Source organism: Camelus dromedarius, chromosome 11 (assembly GCF_036321535.1).
Source record: "Camelus dromedarius isolate mCamDro1 chromosome 11, mCamDro1.pat, whole genome shotgun sequence".
Taxonomy (NCBI): domain Eukaryota; kingdom Metazoa; phylum Chordata; class Mammalia; order Artiodactyla; family Camelidae; genus Camelus; species Camelus dromedarius.
Genome location: NC_087446.1, coordinates 39,019,786 through 39,047,682, shown reverse-complemented (window position 1 = coordinate 39,047,682; position 27,897 = coordinate 39,019,786). Strand labels below are relative to the sequence as shown.

Here is a 27,897-nt window from a genome sequence, read left to right as displayed (position 1 = left end):
ATCTAGTGACTCCCCCATCCTCTGGGGCCTTGGTGTCCTCTGCTTCCAACTAGGCAACATGGGCAAGGCACACTCAGTTTTAAACACCCGGGTATAGAAGTCATGAACATCACTTTTGCTCATATCCTATTAGAGATCACCAGTCACATGGCCACAATAGGCTGGGAAATATATGCCCAGCTGAGCAGCTGTCTGTCAGCTCACGTGGGGAAGGAGAAGCATGAATATATTTTTTTTTGCCAGATTAAGCTGGGTTGCTTTTTATTGTAAAATGTTTACCAGACAACATACGTGAGTTAGAAAGGTCACAACCTTAGGTAATTTTCTAAAACCTCATCTAGAAAAAGGAAAGACTAGTGTCAGCCAAAGCACAGGCATTCACTTATGTGAGCTGAGATGTCAGGCAGCTTGGAGCAGGAGTCAGAGCAAAGCCTGATCACAGGCAACTCAACCTCTTTGAGACTCAGTGGTAACAGCCAAATGGGGACCATAGCACCCATCCTGCAATTTTACAATGATTAGAAGTAATACATATAAAGGTCCTGGCAGACAGTAGACAGCAGTAAACATTAACTGGCATTACTATGTTTTCCGAACAAAGATTTCTCAAGAAAGTAAACACACTTTCTTTCTTTTAAATTGCTTTCAAAATAGAAAGTGTAATAAAGAGCAAGTAATGAGCCTTGTGTAAATATAAGTTGTGGGACAGTGTAGATGTCACGCTCCCAACTGCAGATGTTACAACATCGGTCCCATATCCAGAATGAAGCCAGAAATCAGGGTCTAATCAGGAAGTATGAGTAAACTGCTCATAATTGCCTGAATTCTAGTAGGAGTCAAGGAAGATGAAAAGTAAGTATAATATTAATAGCCATGGTTTATTGAGTGTATATATTATATCTCTTAATCCTCACACCAACACCCTGGGACATATTATTACCACCGCCAAGAGCAACTATGTTATTACCATCACCATTTTGCAGATGAGAGAACTGAGGGGCAGAGAGGGAACAGAACTGGCCAAAACGGTCAATTACTAGTGGTGGAACAGGGATTTGAACCCAGGCAGTCTGACTCCAGAATTCAAACTCTTAATCAAGGAGCCTGGGATCGTGTTGGAGGAAACACTTTATCTATGTGAAAACACTTGAGCACAAGGCATGATAACATTGTGCTGAAGTATGGTTCAAACTATAAATGCTATAGGAATTCATTCTGGAGGAACTCCCTGTGCTTGGGCATGACTGTGTGCCAGGCATTGTACTGGGTGTTTCCATCTTTCCCATTTAAGGAAAGGTAGCACAGCACATGTGGAAGAAGAAGAGTACAAACTCTGGAACTAGACAGATAGGGTTTACATCCTGGTGCTGCTATTTACAACCTGTGTAACCTCAGGCAAATTACTTAACCTTTCTGATATGGTTTCCTCAATTGAAAACAGGGTTTACTGTCAAAATGGGATCAGCATATGGTAGCTGCTATTCATTCAACAAATACTAATTAAGTCCCAGGCACTTGGGAGCAACACTATCAGCCAGAATAAGCTAGGTCATGCTGCTGTAACAAACAACCCCCAAATCTCCCTGGTTTAACACAAGTTTAACATTTGCTCACATGACTTTTTCAGTGTAGGTTAGCTGGGACAGTTCTGCCATCTTTACAGAGGTCCAGGCTGGATGAAGGAGGCTCTATCTCTGTATTTCATGGTTGTCAAGATATGATTGCCAATACTGAATTTTCAGGATTGACAGATATGGGCATTTGCCCATTGGCCCTAAAAAGTTTCTGCCCAAAAGCAATGCATATCACATCTGCTCTCATTCCACTGGTGTATGCAAGTCACATGGCCACATCTAATTTCAAGAGGATGGAGTAGTGGATTGCTACCATGTCCCTGGGGATGGAAAGAACCAGAAAATATTCGAACAGCTTTAATTACCACTACAAACATAACTTGTTTACTTGTAAAATAGATCCACTAATCTATACTGTAAGAAGAGGAAACTGAAGTTCTGAGAGGTTAAGTCATTTGACCAAGGTCACACAGCCTAACCCCTGGGGGAGCCAGGCTCCACCTGCATGTTATTCACTCTGACTTTTTAATCTACACACACAATGTCTACTGATTTTGTATAAAAGTAGAACAGTTGCTTGATGAGGGCAGGGAGGCCCTGCAAGTGTGGAGGACAGAACAGGAATTGAATAAACATGGCCTTTGTGTTTGTAGAATGCAATAACCAGTGTGCTCCTGAGGAAGGTAGGAAGGGGCAGAGGCGCTTATGTCAAGCACCAGTAGAAGAGAAGTCTGGACAGAGAATGCCAAGCACAGGAGTGTGGCAGAGGCATACAAATGGGGAATATAACGACTGTGGTGTTACACGCCATTACTCTGGTAGCAGGGAGGGGGTTTACAGGGAGGACACGCTGTAGCTGGAGTCCAGGTAAGGTGATAAGGGGTAGACAGGAGTGAAGACAGCAGGAATGCAGAAGGGATGAACCTGAGAGCTGTAGAGGAGGGTGGACCCCGCTCACGGGTGAAAAAGTAAAGAACCACTAGGCGATGTGCAGAACGCACCAGACATTCTTCATACCTCATTCTTCCCATCCCAGTCTGGTATACTGCACTACTATTATTAAAAAAAAAATTCCTTAAAGTCTCTTTTTCTCTCGCTTTCTTCCTTATTTTATCTTGCAGTTTCTTAGAAAAACCCGCGCAGCCTCGCCGCAGTGGTTGGCCCTTCCTGCCTGACCCTCGCTCGTAAGGGTAGGGTGTCTGGCATCATCTCCAGGATTTGGTCATTTCAGTTAAGGGAAAACTCCAAAGGCCCTAGAGGCCAAGAGGCTTGCACGTCGCCTCTAGCCCAGCAGGCCCCGGGCCTTGCTCCTCCCACAGTCCCTGGTTTGCCCACCTCCAAAAGCAGCCTCGGTGGGCAGGGTGGGCGCCCAGCTCCATCCTGCAGCTACTAGCGCCCCAACTCTCTTCCTCTCCCAGCGACTCCCGGGGCTGGAGTCCTGGATGGTGTCGGCAGTTGGGCGGCAGGCCCCAGGTTCAGCCTCCGGGCCTCCCTTCCTCCCGACTCGCCTTTCTTCTGGGAGGGCACCGGGCTGGGGTCAATGCGTCCCTCTTGGGGTTCTCCAGGGCCTGCAACTGCCCCAGGCGAGCAGCCCTCATGGTGGGGGCCTGCAAGGAGCGGGTGCCAGCCCTGGCGGGGCGGGAAGGGGTGCGCACTGCGGTGGGGGTAGGGGAGCCGTGACTCACCGCCTGTAACCCAACACCCGCCCTGCTTCCCCTCCCCCAGCCTCTCCCCCGTCTCCGGCCTGGCGGCCGCGGCGAAACCCAAAACAAAATGAAGGGGCGCTCAAGCCCGTGGCGCCCCCGGCCGGATCGCGAGCGGCCCCGGGCGGCTCTCGGCTCCGAGTGCCCTCGTCAGCCCGGCTCCCGGGTTCGGCGAGCCGCCGCCGCCCGGGCACGAGCAGGAAGGGAGGCCGAGCGGCCGGAGCAGGAGGCGGAGACCGCGGCGGCTGCGGTGGAGGGCCCGCGATAGCGGCGGCGGCGGCGGCGGCGGCGGGAGAGCCCGGGGAGTGGGCACCCGGGCTAGGAACCCCGCGATCCCAGTCCCGGCTGAGTGAGGACAAAGCCCTCTGGCCTCCGCTGCGGCCTACCCTGCGCCGCACAAAGGACGAGTCGCGACACGCACCCATCCCCCTCCCAGCTCGGGGTGGCCCGGGGGCCCCAGGAGGCGGCCGGGAGGTGGGGGAAGCCCCAGTCGCGCCGCCCCTCGCCCCCTCCCCGGGGGCCGGCCAGCGCGCCGTCCCCGCCCCCGCCCCGTCTGCGCGTCCTCCCCGGGAGGGGGGCGCGGCGCCCCACATAACACTCCCCCTCCTGCGCTCGGAGCCACCCCTCTCCCCTCCCTCCCGCGAAAACCACCGCCTCCCCTGCCACCGCCGCCACCTCGCCCGACGCGCCGCAGCTCGCCGCGGCCGGTGGGCGGTGCGCGGACTGTGCGCGCGGGGGGCGCCAGATGTGCCGTCCCCGCCGCCGCCAGTGACCCAGCCGCAGCCCGGGCGGGATTGGGCCGCCTCCCCAATGCTGCGGGGGCGACCTTGAGCGCGCCCCGGTTTCCCTCGGCGGGGACTCCGAGAACCCGAGCGCTGTGCCCGGTCCTGCCCTCTCCAGCCCGGCTCGCGCCGCGTTCAGATATGGAGGGGGCTGCTGCGCCCGCTGCCGGGGACGGCCCCGACTTGAGGCCGGGGGCGCCGGGCTCTCCCCTGGAGACGGTGGCCGGGGCGACCGCAGCCCCCGCGGCGGCGGCCCCAGAGCCCAGGAAGCCGCACGGGGTGAAGCGGCATCACCACAAGCACAACTTGAAGCACCGCTACGAGTTGCAGGAGACCCTGGGCAAAGGCACCTACGGCAAAGTCAAGAGGGCTACCGAGAGGTTTTCGGGTCGAGTGGTGAGTTGGGGAAAAACCCGGGTGGCGCAGGCTAGACGCGGCTGGGGACCGAGGGCACGGGGTCTGGGACGCGGAGGGGGGTCTCTTGTTGGAGAGGGGTTCCCGGGAACCCCCGGACAGATTCCTCATTCTCCCCCCAGCTCCCCGTGGCTCAGGCGTGTCTTTCTCCCGAAACACTTGTTACATCCTGTCTGCGCATATTTTGGGGGTTTTGATCCCAGCAGCAAAGTAGTGTTTATGATTTGCAAACACTTTGCAGCGGCGGGACCGTTGGGGTCTCCCTCGCGGGCACGCATTCATGTCCTGGAATGCCTTACTGCTCTAACTCCAAACAGACCCACATCCTCAGCTGGGAGCTGGTCCCCCAAGTCCAGTGTCCTGTAGATGAATGAGACCCCCCACCCCCAACGCCGCATCCTCCCATCACCCTGATGCTACTGTCGCTGCAAGGGAGGGCCGGTTCCTGCCTGTTTTTAAGAGAGGTTAGGGGGCAAAAATAAAGGCTGCTGCATGCCTGAGGGTTGTGACAGTTTGGGTTGGCTTCTGGGAGGACTGAAATGCCCAGGGCATGGACAGCCTCACAGACACTGAGTTGCAGACTCAACTGCAGTTCAGGCCCTGGCTGCAGGGCTACTCCATTGCTTAAGGGGTCTGGCTCAGCCGACCCACTCTTTGTGACAGCTGAAAAGAAACCCTGCCAGGTTCCTAAGACCATTTACACAGCCCCAAGTAGCGCCTTTAGTGCTTTGGGGTCTCTACATTGTCCCAAACTTGGTTTGTTGTCATTTTCCTTTCTGCAGAACAGGATCTTGAAATCCACACTGCTTGTGGCTAGAAGGTTGGGTTCAAAGTGACTGACTGTTGCAGAAAGATTTTGTGTGGTGTGTGGCACAAAATTAACATGATTCTTTGATTTGAAGCATGTCAGTTGGATTTTAATCGACTCAGGGCCAAAGTCAGGAACTAATTATGTGCACTTTTGGGGATGTTTTGGGGCCCAGGGTTGCTTATAAACTTAACAAATGACCACAGGGAAAAAACAAAATGAAGTGGTAGGTTGGTGTTGGTATTTTTCTTTCGCATCTGTGTATTTGGATACCTGGATTACTCCCTTACCTAAGCTTCACCCTTTGGGTTGATACAGCTTTATCCTATAGCTTAAAAAAATCTGTTACGGGTTAATTGGAAATTTGAGACATTATACATTGTATTTTTAAGTTGTCTCCTATCAAATTCTATAGCAAGCATTTGAGAGTGCACTCTGGGGCAGGTGCTTCAAGAGGAGATGGTTGTAGAGATGTCCTTTGAGGAGTATACTTTCAGGTTTGTGGGAGAGGAGGCTGAGAAACGTGCGCTCCATTCATGCTTTTCTTCTGAGGTGATATTCCCCAGGCTGGATGTTGAATAAGCAAAATCTAAGCCTAGCTCCTTGCTCATGTTGTCTTAATAGCTGTTGAAGAATCGCACTGGGAAGTTGGAAAGCGGAATAATGAAAAACAGACGCGGTTTGAGCTGCAGGTTGAGGATGTGAGCTTGTGAGGGGTTGAGTGGTAAGGGTGTGTCTGGGATCTGTAAGAGGATACAGATCCTGAAGGCTGGGATCTGCCGCTAACTGAAAGAATGAAAGCTTGTCTCATGGCTGACATCTTTCTGAGTGTCACTGGGGCTTCAGGTATTTGTCTATCTCTCTGATTCACCGACTAGGATAGAGTGAAGGGGATTGCATCAGTAGACAGCAGCCTGCCTTTCTCTTTTTGTGGGTGTCTTTCCCTTTATTTGCAGAAACTCTGAAACATTCCGTCGGGATTTAGTCGAATGGCCACTAGAGGGCGCCCTGAGAACGGAAGAGGCTCATGTAACAGCCACAAGATTTGAGTCCGGCTGCGTTATTGTCCAGACCTAGTGCAGTTTCCCATTGTGCTATTAATTTCAGCTACATCCCTTGTTTTACTCAAAAATTATGCAAAGATTTTGAATCTGGTAGCATATCCACATCCAGAAACAGGCAATCACCAAACTGCTATCGACTTGATAGATAAGCTTAAGATGTTAGCAAAATCTGGTGAAAACCTTGCATTAAGCAGATGGGAAAACTGAGATTGGGTGAAGGGAAGGCCTCTTTGGTCTTGAGTCCTCCTCCTGCTGAGCACAGTGCTCGCAGATGGTGTTAAAACTTGAGTGAGAAACAGAAATTGTCAGGTGGAAAATTCCCTGTGCCTGACTGAACAGAAAATAAAACAAACACCCCCAAAATTGGTCAGCAAGTTGTTCTTGCCTGTACAGTACGTGGTGACTCAGAAGCTGTCAAAAGCAGCAAGAAATTTTCATCTAAAGTATGAAAAACTTGAAGTTTTCGTAGTTTTCTTTTGGTTCCAAGGATGCACTAAACATTCACAACCTGCTTTTGAGGTGCAGTTAAGGAGAATTCAGAGCATGCTGTCTCAATTCTGCCTTTTAGATCTTTGGGTAGGATTGTGAAGAGATGTTTTATTTTCATTTGTACCCACGCCTTTTAGAGCACTTCCCGAGGGGAGAGTGCCTTTTATAGCTGCTTTGCCAGTACTGGTGGCTGAAGTCGGGTGCTGGGCATCAGGCTGCATGAGATGCTGTGAAATCAGCACTCCTGAGTTGGAGAAGTGTTTAAGAATGAGAGTGCTGTGGCTTTTAATTGCACGTCTGGAAGGGCCTAGTGAATCAAACAAAACGCACCATGCAGCATCATCGCTCTGTGAAAGGCAGTTCCAAAGAGAGTTGTAGAATCAGGAACACAGAGTCAGCTGGTCCAGCCTCTGCCTGATCCAGGCATCCTCCTCTCTGAATCCTAAATGTGGTCTTGCTGCCACTGCTTAAGCATGTCCACGAGAAAGGACTCCGATCTCCAATCTCTGGCTTCTTCCAGAGATTAACAAACCCCACAATGAGGCAGTCTTGCAGGAGGGCTAAGAGTCTTGGCTTACATCCAAGTCCTGACCAATCTCTTACTAGCTTTGTGACTTTGGGCAAGCTGTGTAACTTTCAGAAACTTCTGCTTCCTCATCTGTAAAATGGTACCAACTTCATGGACTTGTGAGAATTGAATAAAATAACCTATGGAAAGCCTCAAAGGGGGAAATTAGCAAATTTTTTTCCCTCTTTCAGCAGATGTTTTTTCTCTCACTTGGACTTTCATATAGATTTTAAGACCATTAGACATGATGCATTGGACAATTAACCCTGTGTCCATCCAAGAGAGGTGGGGACATAATCAACTTTGCAGGTTAATTGGGGAAGTGCACCCCTAGGAAGCCCAGAGAGCCAGCCAGATTCTGCTAGGAGCTGAGAACATTTCTAAAGCCTTGAATTTGGGCTTTGTTTATTGCACAACTTTTGCTTTAATACGGTGTTGGGCAGGGCAGTGGAGCAAGCCTCTGTGTGATAACATGGTGTTATCTTTGAGCCAAACTCCCTGGACCCTCAGGCTGCACCCAGCATTGCCAAAAAACCAAGAGCAAAAGCAAACAATGTTTTGGGGAAAGGTGTGATGCGATCACCGCCCCATCAAGGGCTAAGTTCAGCATTCCCTCTGCACCGGGTTATCTCTGGTGAACAGTGCACGGTTTGGCATGAGCAGGAAGCAGGTCTCTGGGAGGGGTCCGTCATGGGAGTGGCAGGGCTTGTGGGCACAATGGGCCCCCAATTTGTCACGGTGTTTCTGGGTGGGTGATGGGGCATCCTCACGCAGCAGTGGAACCTATTTGACCAAAAATGGGTATTTTAAACACTGGCTCAAAGTTATTCATAGCCTGGTGCTGAAAAACTACGGATCAGGGGGCAAAATAGTGAACTGCCAAGCCAGGGGTGCATGGCTGTCATCTGCACGGTGGCTGAGGTGAGGTCCACGTTGCAGCTAGGGCCCACACTTGGTTTCAGGGAGTAAGGGACCTCGGCAGACATGCGGTCCAAACTCCTTATCCTTGAAGTGGGAAAAATGAGGCACAGAAGTGTTGAGTGACTTTTTTGAGGTTGCACAGCTGGTAAGTGACTGAGTTGGGTCTAAGACACCTGATTCTTGGTTTGGTATTTTTCCATCAATCATTTAATAAATCTGTACTAGCGTAAGACATGATCCTCACTCTTAAGGAGTTTGTAATCTAGTAGCAAAGACAAAGTGTACTTACAAATATTGAACTAATTCTACTCAACTCAGCAAACATTTATTACCATCTGCTTCTCACCATGTTAAATTCTGGTACATACACATGAATAAGACTCGAGGAACTTATAGTCTGGTGGAAGAGACCTGGGGAGCAGTCGCTAGGCCAGGGGTACCTCTTTTACCCAGAAACTGATTATTTTTGGAGATTTTCAAGTTGGAACGTAGCTCATTGAAGCTCAGTTCATTAAACTGAGCTCAGTCCTGGACAGGAGCACCTCTCCCTGTATGGCCGCCGCTGCTATTATTACTACCAGCTGATATTTTTGAGAGTTTGGGGTGTGTCACGCTGTGTTAAGTGCTTGACAGACACATTTTCTCCCACTTAATCCTCACTACAACCCTGAGAGGTGTGCACTCTCATTGGACCCATTTAACAGATGGGGAAAACAACGCTTGGGGAGGTTAAGTAACTTGCCCAGGGTCAAACAGCTAGACAGTGTCAAACAAGTCTTACCTAGCTTGAGACCCATCGCCGCTAGAGAAAGGGAGAACTTTCTTTACGATGCACAGCGGGTGACCTCGGGATTTGGGCGTGGAATTTCGCTTGTGTGCCAGAAGACTAGCTATGGGTGATTCTTCTCCTGGGGCTTTTGCGTCATTCAGGAAGGGGCTAGAGAAGGGGACGTGGCATACTGCGGGATTAGGGAGGGCAAGGGCTGTTGAAGATGGCCCCTGATTTGGGTTTCCCGAGACTGAAACATGGAGCCTTTCAGGAAGAGGGCAGAGTCCAGGGTGAGCGGGCCAGATTGCTTGGATGCAGGGCTTATGCCGGGATGCAGTGGGAGGCAAGGTTGGTCAGATGGGATAAGGGCAATAATAATAATATTTAATAGCGATAATAATAATAATAGCAGCTAATTTTCTTGAGTGCTTATAACATGCCAGGTACATTAAACTAATTTAATTCTCGTAACAAACCTGTAATCATATCATTTTCTGGATGAAGAGACTGAGTCACAGAGAGGTTCACTAGCCTGCCAAGGTCACAGGCAGCAGCAGAGCCAGGGTTTGGACCCGGGCAGTGTGAATGCAGAGACCTTGACCGTCTCCCGTCCTCTGTGTGGGCTGAGCTGGGTTCTGATTATAGTGAGGCTCTGAGCCCGTCAGTCTGGGGTGCTGGCTTGGAGCAGGGAGGCCTGCTGGGAGGTTTTCGCAAGAGTTGTGGTATGAGAAGAAAAGGATCGAACAGAGTTGGGGGAGAGAGATGTCTGCTCCTCGGCCAGGAGCATGTTTTAATGAAGCAGGTCAGGGAACTCTCCACCTGGACACACACTTAGTTCTTTGTTCCTTAAGCAGCCTCAGATTCTGGAATCCCTGGGGGGGCCTCGAGAGGTGAGCAGGTTTACTTTTCTGTCTGCAGACAGATATGCACCCACCCCACTCCAGGACGTGGTCTCACTTCCTCCTGCGAAGCTGCAGGACATAAGGAATGAATTGAGGTATCTTGTCCACTGGGACGCCCCGTCTAACTGTCTTGGACCTACTTTCGGTGCCTAGCAGAGTGCCAGGCACATAGTAGTTCGTGAGCAAAGGCCTGTGGGATGGAACGGAAAGGAATACCTTGAGTGAGGGACTATTTAGGAGGCATAGAGGTTGTGGGTCACCATCCCTGACCTCAAGGAGCTTTGAGACTTGTGGACAAGAAAAGACAATGGCTGGAAATGTATGGCGGGTTACGTAGCTGAGTCTGCAAAGACAGGCAGACCTTTCCCTGCACGAATTCCCTTTCTGTTCCATTTACTCCTGCACTCCTTAGGGGGAGAGAGACTTCCTGGCCATGGCTTCCTGTCCTCAGTGGCTCTGGAGTCAGACAGCCTAAGTCTCATTTGTCTTTCCCACATGAAAGTCCTGGAGCATCTGTAAGTTATGATTTGTGAAGTATCTGCTTTAAAGCAGAATGCATTTATCATCCCGCTGGCCCAGACAACACTATACAGCCCAGGAATGAGAAGATCCCAGGCCCCGGCATAGGGGGAGGTAGGCCAGATGACCCACCCGTGAGTCGAGTCTGGCTGTATCGATAAAATTCTCTGGAAACAGCCCAGGAGTAGCCAGATGTTGATTTCACGACGAGGCTCTTCGGTAAACTTTTAACTGCATGTTAAACTGGGGCTGGGCAAGTCTCCGCCTAGGTCTACCCAGGAGGAATGCAAACGCATGTCCACACAGAAACTTGCACACAAATGTTTGTAGCAGAATTGTTCCTAAGAGCCCCAAAGTAGAAGCAAGCCAAATGTCTATCAACTGATGGGTGGACAGACAGAGTGTGGTGTGTTCATTCCTTTTAGAGGATAACATTTATGATCAATTCCATAATTTTATTTATGGAATATTACTCAGGAATAAAAAGAAATGAAGTACTGCTACGTGCTGCAATAGGGGTGAACCTTGAAAGCAATATGCTGAGTGAAAGAAGCCAGTCACAGATCAGATGTTGGATGATTTCATTTCTCTGAAATATCCCCACGTAGGCAAATCCATAGAGACAGGAAATAAATGAGTGGTTGCCTAGGGCCGGAGTGGGTTGGAAGTAAATGAGGAGAGGCTGCTTATGGGGCCGGGGTTTCTTCCTGGGGTGATGAAAGTGTTCTAAAATTGATTGTAATGATGGTTGCACAACTCTGTGAATAAGCTAGAAACCCCTGGGTTATGCATTTTTGAATGTGTGAATTGTATGATATGTGAGTTCTGTCTCCATAAAGCTATGGAAACCAACTGAGGCTTGGAGAGAGGTTGGGAAGTAGAGATGGAGGCAGAAACCTGTGTCTATCAGGCCCCCCAGATTCCAGCTTCAGAGCTCCCGTGTTCTGTAAGGAGTGGAAAGCCTTGTCCAGTGTGCCACGGTCAAGACTGCGCCCTGGGACCAGACTGCTGGGCTCCCCGATCCATCCCACCCCTTGACAGCCGTGTGGTCTCATTTCTTCTAAATCTCTGGGTTCTCACCGGGGCCTCATAGAATTCTTACTGGGGCCTCATGGAGTTCTTTATGGGTGAGAGGATTCAGTAAGGTGACATGATGTAGGTAAGCCTTTAGCCCTAAGCCTGGCATATAGTAGGTGCACAGCACAGTACACGCAGCGAGAGCCATGGCTGGTCTAGGCACATTTGTGCCTATTAGGAAAAGGCCCCTCTCTAGGTGGATGAATTTAAAAGGTTGGTCTCCTGGCCCCACAGCAGCCCCCCCGGGCTGGCGGCTCCAGGGGGTGGGAACGTGTGGGCTGGGTGCCCTGGGCGCCCATTCCGCAGCCCTGATGGCGGCTCTCACTGTTCTCCATCGCTACCACTCGTCACCACGCTGTGGCTGAAGATTCCCAGGATAAAGACGCAGCCTCTGCTGGGGTTGGCACCTGTTTCCTTTCAATCTCGCAATAAAGCAGGTGTATATAATGAGGGCTTCCTCAAGTGCCCAGGACAGTGGGACATTTCAGAGCGGGTGAGGACAAGTCTGCCATCGAGGTACGGAGAAGTTAGTGGGGCCATGCAGTGAACACACCTGGAGTAATCTGAGAACGTGGAAGGGAGTGTGTGAATGAGGAGCGGAGGAAGGAGTCACAGCGTGGAATCAGCCAGACTTGGGTTCCAGGTCCTCCCTGCAATTCGGCAGCTGGATGATCCTGGGGAAGCGGCACGTTTTTTCCGAGCTTCTGTTTTCTCATCTAGAAAGTGTGGCTGCCGATAGCCTACCCAGTGGGACCGCCAAGAGAAGTAGGATTTGGCAGCTTCCGATGCAGAGCCTGTGCAGAGTAGGCCCTTGAAAACGAGAGCTAGGATTACTATTTTGGTGAGAGGTACTAGCATCAAGGAGCTGGTGGTCGTCTTGTCCCTGCTTCAAGCCCTCCCGTGGGTTGCATGGGGACCGAATTCTGGATTTGCTACATCTTTCAAGTCCTGCCTAGGTGTCCAAACTCCCACTTCCTTATTCCCCCCTCTTGGCCCTGTGTCATTTCCTTCAGAGCATGTGAACCATGTGGGTTTGATGATTTGTCTGCATCCCCTTCCTCCCCGAATAGAAGCGAGACAGGGCCCCTATCTTACTCACTACTGCATCCTGGCCTGTAGCCTGGTACCAGGAATATAGTAGGTGTTCAGTAAGAATGAAAAAATGAATGAATGAGCAGCTGCATGAAGAGGGGTGCAGCAGCAGTCCTGGGAGGGGAGAGTTCTGTGGAGGTGGGAGGCAGCAGGGAAGGCCCCTTGGGCCCCTCTCCTCCTCCTTTTCCGGGTCACCCTTCTCCTCACTGCATGGACAGCTGTGCAGAGCTCAGCATCGCCAGGTGCCTCTCCATTGCGGCTCTGCCCTGAGGCTGGAGGGAGGAGGAGGGAAGCGGATTCCCACCCTCGGTGGCTGCTCCCCACAGTTCTTTGGAGCTCTGTAGCCTCCTTAGGTCACTCCCACACTTCCGGAGACTCCAGCCCCTCATCTGAGAATCCCTGGTGACCAGCTCTGCAGAGTCGGCAAGCTTTAGATGCAAAATGCATTTGCAAGATTTTCAAAACATTTTCACCCTGGGTCGTAAATCAGGTACTTAAAGAATTGTAAACCAACTGGAGTACAGTTAATGTATGTCTGGAAAAAACACCATCGTGATTTGCCTTTTAAACATGAGAAAAGAATTCCACTTCGTTTACTTTCATTAGAGGTATTTAGAGGCAGCTTGAGGTTTCCAGTGGGAATGTGCTAAGAGGCCGCTGTGGTAGGCTCCCTCCTTCCCTGGAAGGGGAGGGAAAGGGCGGTGTCCAGGTGGCTTAGGGCACAACTTGCATCTGTGTGGCCCAAGAACGATTTCCCAGTTTGAAAAAGGAGCTGAGAATATGAAAACGAATATATGTATATTCATGTATGACTGAAGCATTGTGCTGTACACAGGAAATTGACACAACATTGTAAACTGACTATATCTCAATTGAAAAAAAAAAGAGCCGATTCTTTGTCTTGGTGATTCCTAACGGCCCCATCCCCTCCCAGTGGTGTCAAGCTCCTTGTCTTTCACGTGGCTCAACAGCCACAAAGGCAGCTTACGGGTGCAGGTTAGAAGGGGTCCTTGCTGGCTGTTGTCATGTCACTGCAAGTTGGGCTCAGTCCGTGTACGATTTGCCCCAACTGCCAAAGGATCTCATATCTCTGTCTTCTACAGGAGGGTAGAAGGGAAGTGGATGCTCCAGTCTAGGAATCCAACAGGGAGCATGAGGTGGTTTGGAGCCTGCCTCTGGAGCCAGGTGCCTGCGTTGGAGAGCCCCCCTCCCAAACTCCTGGGTACCTTTGAGACAGGCAGCTCAACTCAGTTTCTTCATCTGTGAAATGGAACTGGTTGGGAGGATAAATGAGTGGGGTGTACATGGAGTTCTTAGGAAAGTGTGTGGCCCACAGTGAGTGTTAGTCTTGGAAGGAGCCCTCTTGGGAGAGGCAGGCCTGGGACTCAGCCGTCTTTGTACCTCGGGCGGCCTGGGCACAGGGCACCACACAGAGTAGGTACCTGGTGTTGAATCTCCTTTCTTCACCTGTAAATCAAGGGGCTGAGACAAAATGCTCTCCAAGGTCCCTGCCAGCTCACAGGAAGAGGACCCTGGGATTTGCTGAATGAAATTGGTGAAATGTAGGCTTCGTTTCCTGTTGCCTGGTTTTTGGCAAAAGGTTTCTTTGTTGGGGAAAGTGGAAGTATCTTTAACTCCCAAACCCTTTTCAGATTGTTTGGTGCAGTGTAAGGAGAGTCTGAACTCCTGTTCAGCTCAAGGCAGGCCCTGCTTTTTAAGCACGTCAGTGAGGTGGGCTCTGAACTAGGCTGTGTGTGAGACAGAAGATTCTCACTTTCAAAGAACCTATCAGTTTTCTCATCTGTAAAACAGGGCGATAATAGAACCTGCCTCCTAGGTTGTCAGGGATGGTGCCAAGAACAGTGCCTGACACGTAGCCAGTTCTCAACAAATGTTAGCTGTGATTATTTGGGATTCAGAGGGAGGCAAACTCATATTCTGCTGGGCAATTTGGAGGGATCTTCATTCATCTCTTAGGTACTTAGAGTCTAGGGGGCTTTGCTTTTTGTCCAGGTGAGGCTGGAGACCTGTGGCTGCCTCTCCTCTTCGCTGTGCATTTGGGTCTCCCGGTGGCTTTAGCAGTGATGGGGGGATTCCGCACCCAGGGAGCTCCTTCGTCCTGGGGATGGGTGGGTGGAGGCAAGCCTCCGGGGATGAGGAAGAGTCTAAAGAGGGGGCTCTCTCCTGGGGGAAGGCATGTTTTTGGCAACCTCATCTAAAGGGAAGAATTGACTAATAGATTTACTACTCTTTCATCCTTCAAGATGAAATCACTCCATCAATTCACTTCCATGGAGCACTTTGTAATGGCCAGGCCTTGGGGTAGGTGTGTTACCTGCATCATCTCACTGAATGCCTTGTCATTCTTAGACCCCACTCCCCCTAGAAGAGAGATGCTGTCACAACCCCCACTTTACTGCAGAGGGACTGAGGCCCCAGGACACACTCTCTGTTACCTGATGGTGGTGGCAGGAATGAACCTCATGTCTGTCTGAGCTCTTGGCTACGACCCTAGATGGCTTCCAAGAAGAAGTAGAGATAACGTTTTTTTCTGATGGTCGATGTTCCTTCTGCCTCTCCCAGGGAGCCTGTTTAAGCATATTTATTCAGATATCTGTTGGGCTTCTCCTCTGTATTGGGCACTGTGTAGGCAGCAGGGGACAACAGGGTACAGGATATGGCCTTTCCCCCAAAGGAGCTCAACCACCTTCTGGTTCTAGAACATTCATCTACCCCTTGTCATTTCTAGATCCTCAGTCTTTGTGGTCCACACTTAACCCCTCCTTGCTGATCCATTTAAGGAGTCTGATTCCCCATTGTATTTTTTTTTTCTGTTTTACTCTGTTATAATTTCATTCCTTTACATCAAGTGCATTCATTATGCAGCCTTGACGTTCTCAGTATCAATTAAAAGAGATTCCAGCAAACTTTGAGAAGCTCTTAGTGGTCCTTGATACAACATTTCTGCCTTGTATAGCGCTTGGTAAATTTGAAAATGAACTCTTTCTCCATCTAGCAGAAGCTGTGGGAGGTAAGAGGCTGATTTTTGGGTTGACCTGGAGAGCTCAGAGCCCAGCACGTGAAAGTGTTTAGATGGGAAGGCAGGGCAGTGATGCCCTGGCTCCAGGGAGAACCCCACTTTGCATCTTCCTCATGGTTAATTGGTATCTGTTTCCCAGGCAGAATCAAATGGAATGCTCGGGGAGGGAACCAGTGTGAGTGGGTGTGCAGGCAGCTGGTGGCAGAAATCCTAGAGAGGAGAGAATGGAGTGGAAATCTCCACTGACTTGTATCCACCTCCTTGAATGTGTAGGAAGGACCAGAGCTGGAGGAGGATGCTTTCCCTAACGGTCACGATAGCAGGAAGCATTTACTGAGTGACGAGTGTGTCCTAACTACTTTACATGCTTTCTCTCCTTTCAGCCTGTATTATTAGTGCCTTCATTTTGCAGACAAGGAAGGAGAGGCTTAGAGAGGTCAGAGGACTTGCCCAAAGTCGCTGAGCTGGGATCTAGGGCTGGGCTGTCTGACTTCAGGGTCAAGGTCATAACCACTGGGCTCCCTGCCTCTCACAGGTGCAGATCCTTGGAAGCTTCTGCAGCTTCCTCTTTGGTTCTTCACCCATACGCTGGGTGGTGGGCTCCCACTGAACCCAGACTTACTGCTCGGAGACGTCATCTCCAGTCTTGGGAAAATAGTAATTGGAGGAACTTTATTTCATGATCCCAATTATTCCGTGTCTTTTCTGTCATCCCGGTGCCTTGTTCTGCGCCTGGTGCCCAACAAGGAGGCAGTACATGTTTGTGGAATGGCTGCGGAGTGTCAGGGGTCTGGGTATGTTGTCAGGAGACCTGGGGGCCAATCCCATCATTGCCACAACTTGATCTGTGTGACCTTGGGCGAGGTATGTCCCTGCTATGGCTTCAACTAATTTATCTGTAAAATGAGAGTTCTGGGACTGATTTGGAGCTCACATTCCAGCCCCTTCCAGATTCTGCACTTGGTGAATCTTCGGGGATTGTCCCAAGGTTGCTTCAAAGTGGCAGTCACTGACTCCTCCCTTGTTTGTCTTCCTTCACTAGAAAGAAGGCAGGCTCTACTTGGGCACGGAGTCTCATCAGTTCTGTTTATTGGTGTGTTCCAAGTGCTGAGCACGGGGCCCAGCAGACAAATACTCATGCCCTGCACGCATGCACGCCTGAACGAGTGATTGCAGTATCTCTCTTGCTGATGAAATCTCAGGATATAAACTATTGTGGGGCTAAAGCCCAAGAAGAAAATTAAGAAGCAAAAGTACCATTTTCCAGGAAAAACACCATCTTTATGAAGGCAAGATACAGCTGAGACTGGGAAAGTTTATTATCTCTGTCTGCTAGCTGAGGGATTAGGGAGTCAGGCAGGATTCTTCAGTTTTTCATCTGGTGATGCATTTTGGAAACCACAGAGAAAACAAAACAAAAACAAAAACTCTCCCCTTCCTTCCCCCACCTCCCACTCTCCCCTTTAACTTCAAGCTGAAAAAGCACTTGCTGCTTAAAACAGCTCAAGAAGGAAAAAATTATAACAAATATTTTGCATTTCTCTGGTGGCGGCAGGCACAGCCTGAATTCCTTTCAGCCCCACAATGAGTTCTAATTTTATGAAATGTTTGGATTAGCCACCAATTTTCCGGTGGAATTTAGGAGGCTTGTCTTCGTACTTAGGCTTGAAGCGAAAAAATCTCATAAAATCCGTGCAGGGCCCAGTGGGACGTTCTAGCCAAGGACAAAGTGACCATCAGCAGAATGATGCTGGCAGCTGTGGGCCAGCTTTGTGGACGGTGGTGTGTTCTTGAACTGCAGTCTCCGGGCCTTGGCTGGGCTGCATACCGCTTCCAGCTGATCATGGCCTATAAAAATTCCATCCCCAGTACAGCGCCTCGTACCTGATCTCGTTCTTTCAGTTCCCAGAGCCAGAGAACGTTAGAGCATCTGGTAATTGGGTGAGAGGCATTTGATAACACAGCATGCTCTACCCCGCCTCCCCTCTGTAGCACCGATTGCCTTGTGTTGTAATTTCCAGTTTACTTATCTCTTTCTGCCTCTTGACCTGCACTATCTCATAGGGACACACGTGGCTATTAAAGTTATAATTAATTACAATGAAATAAAAATAAAAGCTTCAGTCCCTAAAATTAAAAACTTAAGTTCCTTGGTCATACTAGCCACATGTTAAGTGCTCGACGGCCGTACCGGGCTAGTGGCCACCATCGGGCAGTGCGGAAAAGATCATTCCATCATCATAGAAAGTTCTGAAGGAAGGCGCTGCTCTCACTGAGTTTAATGATGGCAGTGACATGCTCCACCCCTGTCCTTGCTTTACTAGCTGCGTACATAGCGATTGTCACCATCTGTAATGATCTCTGAGCAGCCTCATTCATCATCGTGTCTGCATCTCCAGTGTCTAAAACAGTGCCTGGTATATAGTAAGCACCGTGAAGATTTTTAGAATGAATGAATGATCCAGCATGGCTTTGCATGCTCCTGACACATAGCAGGCCTTCAAAAAAAAGGACTGAATATTTATAGAGCTGGGACTCTTGAATGGATTCATCTGGTATTTGTTGAGCACTTAGTATGTGTCAGGCGTGGTGCGAGGCTCTCAGGTATGATAATGAGCAAATGGACATGAGCTTATCCGATCTAATGGCGCTTAGCTTTGCGGGGATGTGTGAATCTCCTGGGTGTGCCTGTTAAAATGCACCATCCTTGGCACCCACCCCTGAGACCCTGATCCAGCAGGGCTGGGGTGGGACTTAGGGAGACCTGGGAATCTTTTGCATTTTAACCAAGCGACGTAAGGGAATGTGTCGGGGGTTGGTCCGTGGTCCATACTTGGGAAACACAGCCCTGGGAAGCTAGTTGTGTTCATCTGAGGATACACCACCCCACTTGATTCAGACCACACCTTCTCTTGTGATAACTAGAGGGCCCTAAGACCCCAGGCCTTTGTAATGGAGCTGTAGTTTGAGGTCTCTTTGCCTGTTAGTTTCCCATGGAGTGATAATATTACAAACAATGACATAGCAGGAATTGTGCCAGGTGGTAGTCTAAGCACATTGAATCCCAGACCTAATTTATCCTCGTGGCAACTTTAAGAGCACATTAAATTTAATGCACAGCATTGTCCCCGTTTTACAGCGGATAAACTGAGGCACAGAAAATTAAGCCACTTGCCCATATTTGCACTACTCATAAGTGGAACTCAAACCCTGAAATGCTGCAGTGCCGCTGCTTACAGTCCCTGGACTTTGAGCTGCTGCCCCCCACCTGCACTGCCTCCCCACCCCTCATGCTGGATGTGCCTCTATATCGTTTTCTGCCAGTTGCTCAGAATCAAAAATCAGGGATATTTATGACATGCCTGTTTAGGGGATTAACACGGGTGGGCATTATGAGCTCTGTTGCTCTGCAGATGCCCCTCCCTGGCCTCAAGGAGCATAATTCATTCATTTGCCAGACCTTTCCTTGGGCCTGCTAGGTGCCAGCTCTGTGCTGTGCTGCCACAGGTAAGAGGCTTGCAGCTAATGGGAGGTGGGCAGAGGCACAGGCAGGGACCTCCTGAGCTAGAGTCCCACCCCACAGAGGTCTTCCTTTAGATGGGAAAAGCAAAGCAAATCTTAAAAGCTGGGTGTTTCCTCATTTTGCTGCTTGTGACTCTCCATTTTTTATATAGTTTTGCTGTAGAACATGCCTGTTTCACCCAGTAGGGGTTCTGAGTGTGTGTATTTTGTATGTGTGGTGGGTTGGTTCAACGTAAAGAAAGTTGTGTCTCCCTCCCCAGCCTTTTTTCCCCCACTTAGCAAGGCAGGAAACCCTGTAGAGTTGGGAGATGCCCAGAACTCGGGACTCACTTGGGAGAACCTTAAAACAAGGGGAGTGAGAGGAGAGGAGGGAACATTTCTAGAATAATTGCTGAGTGTGTGCAGGACACCCTCATTGAGGCCACTTATCTGCATCATCTTGTGTCAGCAACACTGTGACGTGAAGTGACCATTATTCCCACTTTGCAGTTAAAGAAGTTGAGGCTCAGAAAGGGTAACTGATCTGCTCAAGTAATCAAGGTTGCCTGGGAGTTAAAAACTCAGGTCTGTATGATCCACTGTGGGTTCTTCCCACGACACCGCTGGTTCTCAGTCCCGGATGAGCATTAGAATAACCTAGGGACCTTTTGGAAGCTCCCTGGGGATGGGGTCTGGGCAGCACCATTTTGAAGTAGGCCCCTAGGTGCACACGGCTGGAGCTGAAACCACAGTGCAGCATGCGACTGCAGAGGCCCAATCGGCTGCACTCCTGAATGTGTCCCCATCCAGGCCTGGTCAACCTGGCACCTTGCCCACAGGAAGGTGAGGCCCCTCCCCTACCTTGTCCCCAGCGTGCTTCCTACAGGGAGGGCTGGTGCGTCCAGAGCATCCCGCTGGACGTGAGCCGGGACCTTTTGCTCTGTTGCATCAGCGGCTGCCCGTAAATCGGCAGCCGGCTTGTTTTCTTTTTAGGCCCCAGTTGTAGCGACCTTTGTGTGTCTGTTTATTTCAGAGAAATAATTCCATCCTGCAAAATTGATTCCCTGGGGGCTACAGAAGTACATTTGGAGGGACTTCTTTTACTGGGGTGACCCGAAATGTCCTCTTTCAAAAGAGGCTGCAGCTGTTCCTTTTCTCCCAAGCCCCATCTCACTTTGCCCTCTGACACTGTCCTCTCAGACTTGTATTTTGAAGGTCTCTCTGTAGGATTCTTACTTACACACATCTCTGTATGGCCTATTTGTTCATAATAATAGTTGTAAAAAGCAGCTTTGGAGCATACACTGTATGTTGGGCACTAGTGGGCCCTGTATAGCGGTCTTCTGTATGTCTTGTTGCTTTTTGCCTTTCCTTGGCAGTGATGAGAGTAAACAAACCTGAAATCTGAGGATCTTTATCCCTGAATGGAGGAAGTTACAACTGTGCCATGAGATTTGCTGGGCTTATTGGAAGATGAGGTGTCCCAGGGACGGTAGAGGCCACCATGTTGGGGCAGTTGGCTGGGCTGGGATGGCGGTAGATTGTTGGCCAGCGGAACAGAGGGGTGTGGGAAAAGCAGAGAGCAGCCAACAGCCCTTAGTGGTCAACCTGCCATGAACCTCCGTCAAGAAAATGGAGAATTCTGGTTAATCTGATGCGTTGGTTAAGTGGAGATATTAGTAAGTTATAGAGAACTCTAAATATGTTTTTCCAGGTAATTGAAGCTCCCCCATTTACAAACCGTCTTTAAAAAATCTACAGCCATTTCTTATGGAAATCTTTCTCCAGTGGACGCACACTTTCTTGCCTTCTTAAAACAAAGTACCTTGAAGGTAGTTAAACTTTTTCTTGACATCTTTCGGGAACTTATTTTGGAGTTTTCAAACCTGCTGTTTTATAGTTTGTCTATCTGCTCCTACTCCAGCTTCCATTCCTTTTTGTGACCCTTTTAAATGATAACATTTTCTTTTCTCTATAGCATAAATAATGCATGCTCAATACTGGAAACTCACAATACACAGAAAAGGTAAAGATGAAAGGTGAACTGAGTTGTCCTCCCTTGATTCTATCAGGGAGCCTATCTCCACGGCTTTCTAGTTCCACTTTTCCACTTCCCTACAGGTTTGTCACGACCAAGCTTATTAGCACTGTGTCAGCAGGGAAGCCTTGGGTGACCATCTTCAGGGGCTTGGTGGATGGATTCCATGCCATTTCTTGGGGTGGCTTTTCTAAGAGTTGATTTCTCTAACTCATACAGTCTTCACAGATGAGTGGGGCCTGACGGTGAATCTAGGGAAGTTCCATTTTCTCATGTAACAGAGTGAGCCATTGTCGGGGGAGGGGGCCCGGCCAGGGTCACTTGATATGTGGCCGAGCTGGGTCTCTTGACTCAAGGTCCAGTGCTTTTCCCATTTTGCCCCATCTCACCTATGGTCTGATTGTGGCTTAAGGGATAAGTGGCTTTAGAATAAAGGAGCTATTGCTACATGTGGAAATCTAAAACCAGGAAAAAAACCTACTTTCACCTCAGTCATCTAGATTGCTCAAATGACAGGTGTTTTTAACTTCTTTTCTGAGGGAGGAAGAAGCAGAATGTGGCCCCCTCTCTCCGTCATACCAGACCCACTCTCTTTTTGAATATCCATCTTGGATTAATACTGAAACGGACTCAGAAACACACTTGAAAGCAACTTACATTATTATCTGTACATAGCTTACATTTTATGACCTGCTTAAAGATGCAGTGAGCATCAGTCTTGGGGAGAACTGTCTTATTTACTTCTTCGTCTTTTCTGCAGATGGGATGCTTGCATCAGAGCCTGGCTGGCTTCAGATGTCGGCTCCAGGATATTTTAGCTGAACTGTATGAGTCCATTAAACAAATGTAAGAGCTTGGGGGAAAGGAGGGCTGTGTCTCAAACCAAATGTTTTACATAGAGAACATCTGGGGAATATTGGTATGTGTGTGGACAGTACATCAGAAAGCAGCTTGGCGGGGTTCGGCTGGGATGTTTCTGGCCTGCGGTTGCTGGATTTGACAGTTTTGTTGTGAGAGAATGGTTCTTATGAAGTGTTGCCATAAAGGCGGGCTGGGTCCAGGAAGGGGTGTCCTCGTTTAACTGCACGCTTGAGTTCTGATTCACTCCTCGGCCAGATTGTCCACGACATTTTAACAGTTCGATTTCTGAGCTCGTTTCCCCCAAGGCAGGAGCGACAGAGGAAGGGAGCGTCACGGTGCCAGGACTTGGGGTGCTTCTTCTCTACCCTGTGGTTCTATAGATTTGATGATTCTTGGAAACAGGAGTGGCCCAGCATTGGCCCCAGAATCCAGTTACCTGGGTTGGAACTTGAGGTGTTGCCTTTATGACCTGTGGGGACTTAGGCTGTTCCTTTCCTCAGTAGAAGTTTCCCTCTCCTACAAAATAAGTCCCCTGTCTCATGGGTGAGGAGAGTAAAATAAAGTGGGATGGCATTGTATACGCGGTAGGGAGTCATATCCACACGATGGTATTGCAACCATGGGTCCGTGGTCTCACCTGCAAGTACGCCATCAGTGTGGGCCAGAGTGGAATCGGGAATCTGACTTCAACAGCCTGTTGATACTGGCCCAGGTTGGTGGCAGTGGGTGGATGGGTGAGCATTCTTATAAAAATTACGACTCTTGAGATTCATCATGTTTGATTCAATTCAGCTCAACAAATACTTATTGAATGTCTGCTATGGTACCAGACTCTTTCCTAGATGTTGGGGGACATGGGTGAGTGAGCCTGTTTGGGTTCCTGTCTCTGCTTGCTGTGCCTTGGTATTGACCATGGATGACTCCTCCCCTTGTTAGATTATGTGCTGACTGTCGTTTGGGTGGGTGAACGATGACAGGTGTGTTACTGTGCTCAGGCTGCCATAACAGTACCACTGCCTGGGGCTGAAACAGCAAAAATTAATTTTCTCACAGCCCTGGAGGCTGGAAGTCCAAGATCAGGTGCTGGGAGGGTTGGTTTCTGGCGAGACCTCCCTTCCTGGCTGCAGCTTCTCCCTATGTCCTCACATGGCCTTTCCTCAGTGAGCACAGGCTCCTGATGGCTCTTCCTCTAAGGACGCCAGTCCTGTTGGATCAGGACTCTCTACCCTTTTGACCTCATTTAACCTTAGTGACCTCATTAAAGGCCCTGTCTCCAAATACAGTCACATTGGAGGTTAGGGCTTGAACATGTGAATTTGGAGGGGGACACAATTCAGTTTATAACAACAGGTAAATATTTTACAGGTGCAAACATTATTTGGCAGAGAATATAGCTAGACTTCCTGTATCTTTCTTGCAAGATAGGTCAGAATGAGCTGACTGAACCCCCAATCAGCCAGAAAAAAAGGACAACACTCCACAATAATTTACTATGGCTTTGTTGGTGTGTGGAGGGAAATTATTGTAAAAATTACATCTGGGTGGGTCCTGACATGGTGTTTCGACTAGTACCAGTCAAGTGAAATAGTCATAGGCCCATCTCATGGAGGAGATGACAGAGTGGAAGGCACATGATGTGAGTGGGCAAAAGGGACAGGGAAGGGGAGGGCATAGCTCAGTGACAGAGCATGTGCCCAGCAAGCACGAGGTTCAATCCCCAGTGCCTTCATTAAAAAAAAAAAAATACAACCTAATTACCTCCCCTATCCCCCCGAAGTGTACAGTGCTGTATGTCAATTATATCTCAATAAAACTGGAAGGAAAAAAATGGAAAAACAATAGGGACAGGGGAGACTCTCTCCTGGCTCTTGTCAGGGATGGGAAGATTAATACTCTGAGCAAAGTGGGGCTCAATTCTGGTCTTAGGAGCGTGAGTGAGTCTCAGGGGTGGAAGTGGGAGAGTGATACACAGAAGGACTTCTCAGCAGTTTTTGTCTGTGATCTCACAAAAGACCACTTTGCTGGGGGGCATCTCAGAGTCCTAGAAAGAACATCTCCTTGGCTAAGCTCTAGGTCATGCGTCTACCCATTGGCATAGGGAAGGTGAAGTACCTTGACTGACAGTCCCTGTAAAACTGCATCAGTGGGGAAGGTGTGGTGCCCGGAGCAGAGTCAGGGTGCTCCTAACTAGTAGAAGTGTGCATGGGTACAGGGCAGGGAGGAGCCCGCCTGTCCACTGCCCTCTCCAGTGGGATTGTAAGCAACTTGAAGGGTAGGTCCGTGTTCTGCAGGACCCAGATCAGCACTTTATGCAGAGCAGATTTCCTATCATTTTAGGGATATGCTTCCCAGACCCTCCCGCCCTATTCTGTTGTTTGGCTAACTGCACTGGCTGACCCCACAGATAGCAGCAAGGAATGCCAGTGGATGGGCTTTTGAAGATGGGAGTGACTTAAACAAAAAAAACTTAGGGTGGGGACGAGGCAGTATGGCTTTGGTGGGGCCTGGATCTCTAGAGATTCTGATTCAGCTTTTTTTCCCCCTCCTAATCAGACATCCACCAAATGCCAGGCACTGTGCTACTCGCTTTGTCAGGGTTGGTCCAGAGCTTCAGAGTCTTTGGGTTTAGCGAGACCCAGCTCTGCTACTCATTAGCTGTGTGCCCTAGGGCCAGTTACTTAACCTCCTCAGACTCAGTTTAAATTCACTGAGAAAGCAGAAATAAGAATGTTTTAGCAAGAATTTAATGAGTGAGCAGTTGAGAGGTTTAACAGGATGGTGCCCAGTGCCTGGCCCAGAGTAAGGGCTTGATAACTGGTCATTATTATGATAACTCTTGTCGTGAACGATCTCCTGGCCCTTCTGTGGTGGGCGCTGTTATGACACCATTTTAAAGATAAGCAAGTTCAGGCTCAGTGATTTGGGGACAAGTAGAGATTCATTGCTTGAGAGATTAGCAAGTTAAAAGAAGACTCAGTGGCAGGGGTGGCTGGGGCTCAGGTTAGGTGGAATAAGATGTCCTATTATTGTTTTCTGGTCTTATAAAGGTCCTTTTTAGTACTTGGGGTCCATTTCAGCAACAGCTTTTTGGCATGTACAAAACATCAGTCACCTGCTAGGCACTGGAGATGCTGCAGTGAACAAAGCAGAAATGGTCTCTGAGTGAAGGAAGCCTCTAAGAAATGGCAAGGAGGTTATGAAAGAGGACCTATGTGTGCGATAAGGGGGCTCATTGCAGGGGTTGGATGCAGAGGAGGTGGTCGGCTGGGGACGTTAGTTGCAAACAGTAGGGTGTGGAGGGCTCCTGGCTGAGAAAATGGCAGACACAAACGTCCAGGGGCACGAATGCACCCAGCCTGCTCCTTGGGTCCCAGTAATGACCACAGACCCCAGCCCCAATCTCCTCATGACAGGTGTTAGGTAAGGCTCATGGAGGCAACCTGCCTGATGGGGTGGCAGGAACTTCCCTCCCAGGACTGACATGCTCCTTGAGGGTCAGGCTGTCACTGCTGGGTGGGGGCTGTGCATTTGTAGCCAGAGGTGCTGCTGTGACAGTGTCCCTGGCAGGTTTGTGGGGAGGTCATTAGTGGGCTAACAAGCATCCAGATGAATTGTGCAGAGGGGCTGAGGAACAGGGACCAGCCTGTTAATTCTCTGGGTAATGGACAATGAAAGCTTCCCCTGGAAGGGAGAAGCTGCTGCTTGTGAGGAGATGATGGATGAGACCTCAGCGGGAATGCAGCCCAGGCTATTGTCCCTTCCCCGTCTGGTGTGTCTGTGCACACCTTAATGGCTATTAATCAGTTTCCTGACTGAAAGGGATTCTGTCAGCGTAAAAGTAACTTTTGAAGAATTTTCTTTCTCTTATCTATAAAATCACCCACGGTAAAAATGTGAAATAAAATTTAAAGCAATGCCCTTAAATTTTTGTGCGTGTTATATGTATTTTACATCTTAAGAAATTAAAAACTTTGTCTTTCCTTTGTTCTGCTCACCTGCATCAACTGAACTCAGTTGACTGATTTCCTTTCCCTTTGGAAAACTAATTTTGTTTCTTAGTGCTTTTGTGTCCCTTATTCATTGTTCTCAAGGTCAGTGATTCAGTGGCAGCCTGAAGTTAATATTTAAAAGCAATGTTTTCAGTGAATTAAGAAACAAAGGGATAAGAACCTCCTGGGTGTTCCTATTCACGTGTGATATCAAATCAGGTTTCAGATATTGGAATAAGGTTTGGACTGAATTGGACTGAAAAACAGTGTCCCCAGAGTGTCTGTGTAAAGACAGTTCCCTGGCCTTAGATGGAAATGAAATAATTCATGCTGTGAAACGGGTCCTAATTTGCCAGCACACTTAGGAGTAGCTGTCACTCCCCATCTTGGTTTATTAATAATGCAACAGTTCTGGGGACTTTGCTGCACTGGTGCCTGCCTTCCGTGTAAGTGTTAACTGTCCCCTCCCCCCTAGCAGTTTCAGTCCTGTTGCTAGCTGTGGTTTGGAATTTGGTTAGAAATCCTTGCCCAGGGTATAACACATCCCAGACTGGAGTGGGACTCAGGACTCCTGCTGCAATTCTAGTGCTGCTGTTAACTTCATGAACTCAGGCCTGCACTTTAACCTCTCTGGGACTGGGTTTCCACATCTGTAAGATGAGGAGGTTGGCGTAGGACATTCTGGGGTCCTTGCAGCTCTGACATCTGCTGGTGACAGTGATGCTGATGATGCCTTCTCCGCCCTTCCCCATATACACAGTCTGTGTGATCCCCACTGCGACCTTGTGGGGTTGCTACTCTTGTCATCCTCATTTGCAGACGAGGACGTTGAGGCTGTGACGTGCTTGCCCGAGTACCTCCCCGTGCCGGGGGAGCCAGCGCCAAGGTGCTGAGGGTGGCTTTCTGAGCAGTTCTGGCTGGGGCTTGGCTGGGCTTGGAAGTTGATAAATCAGGCTGCACAACCCTAAGCTTATCCAAGCTGTGGTATAAACAAGCGTCAGAGCGACCAGATGCTGCCACCTGAGGCCGTCCAACTTACAAGCAGCCTCAGCCCCCTGGTCTGTCCCCTTTCTCCCCAGGACGGTTGTAACCTGGAGGAAAAGCGCTTGCACTTTAGGTTTCTGAGCAGGTATTGCATCTGGCTTTCGAGAATGTGAGAGTCCAGAAAGAAACCCTTGCTGGGCCATCCGAGTCCCAGCTGAACGAGCTTTGCATTTTCTGTCTTTGTGACTCCGGCCGAGTAGCATCTCTTGGGCTACCAGCGGCCTTTTCCTGTCAAGGGCCTTGGGATTGGCTATTAGAGATTTCAAGGATCCAGGTAAGAGGAGGCTCCTTGCAGCCTCACCCAGACCCCCTCTCACAGCGCAGGCAGGACGTGGGCTCCAGAGCTTATTTCTCTCCTCTTCCAGAGACCTTCACTTTTACCAGGCATGTGAGCCCCAGGTTGCCTGCGGAGCGTGGAGTAACCCATAAGCAGCCAGCTTCTGTGACCTCAAGGCATCCATGGGCCTGCCTCAGGCTAGGACAAGCCAAATGTCCCCTGGGAACAAACCTTTTGTTTTCCAGGTGCAGATTATCCAGGTCACTGGGTCCCCTCAAGGAAGTAGTTTGTTTTAATTTCCCCTCTTCATAGATGGGCAGTTCATTAATTTTCATTAATCACCTAGCATTTAGTATGACTGCCTAATATTTAAGTTACAGAATATGTGCCATCACAGCCACACTGACTCTGCTTTCAGGTGACAGTCCTCGAATTTCAGAGTGTAGCAGAATCACCTGGGAAGGT

General features: G+C 49.4%; 1 protein-coding gene across 2 annotated transcripts in view; it reads left to right on the top strand.

The window, feature by feature from the left end:
- Positions 1 to 3,910: 3,910 nt before the first annotated feature.
- Positions 3,911 to 27,897, top strand: part of NUAK1 (NUAK family kinase 1) — a 67,089-nt gene continuing 43,102 nt past the window's right edge. Inside the window, exon 1 of one of the 2 annotated variants that reach the window (XM_031462865.2) lies at positions 3,911 to 4,455. In XM_031462865.2, coding sequence (XP_031318725.1) covers positions 4,201 to 4,455 — 255 coding nt within the window. In that variant the 5' untranslated portion in view covers positions 3,911 to 4,200. The remainder of the gene's footprint in view (positions 4,456 to 27,897) is intronic. The other variant, XM_010996454.3, reaches the window with a different exon arrangement.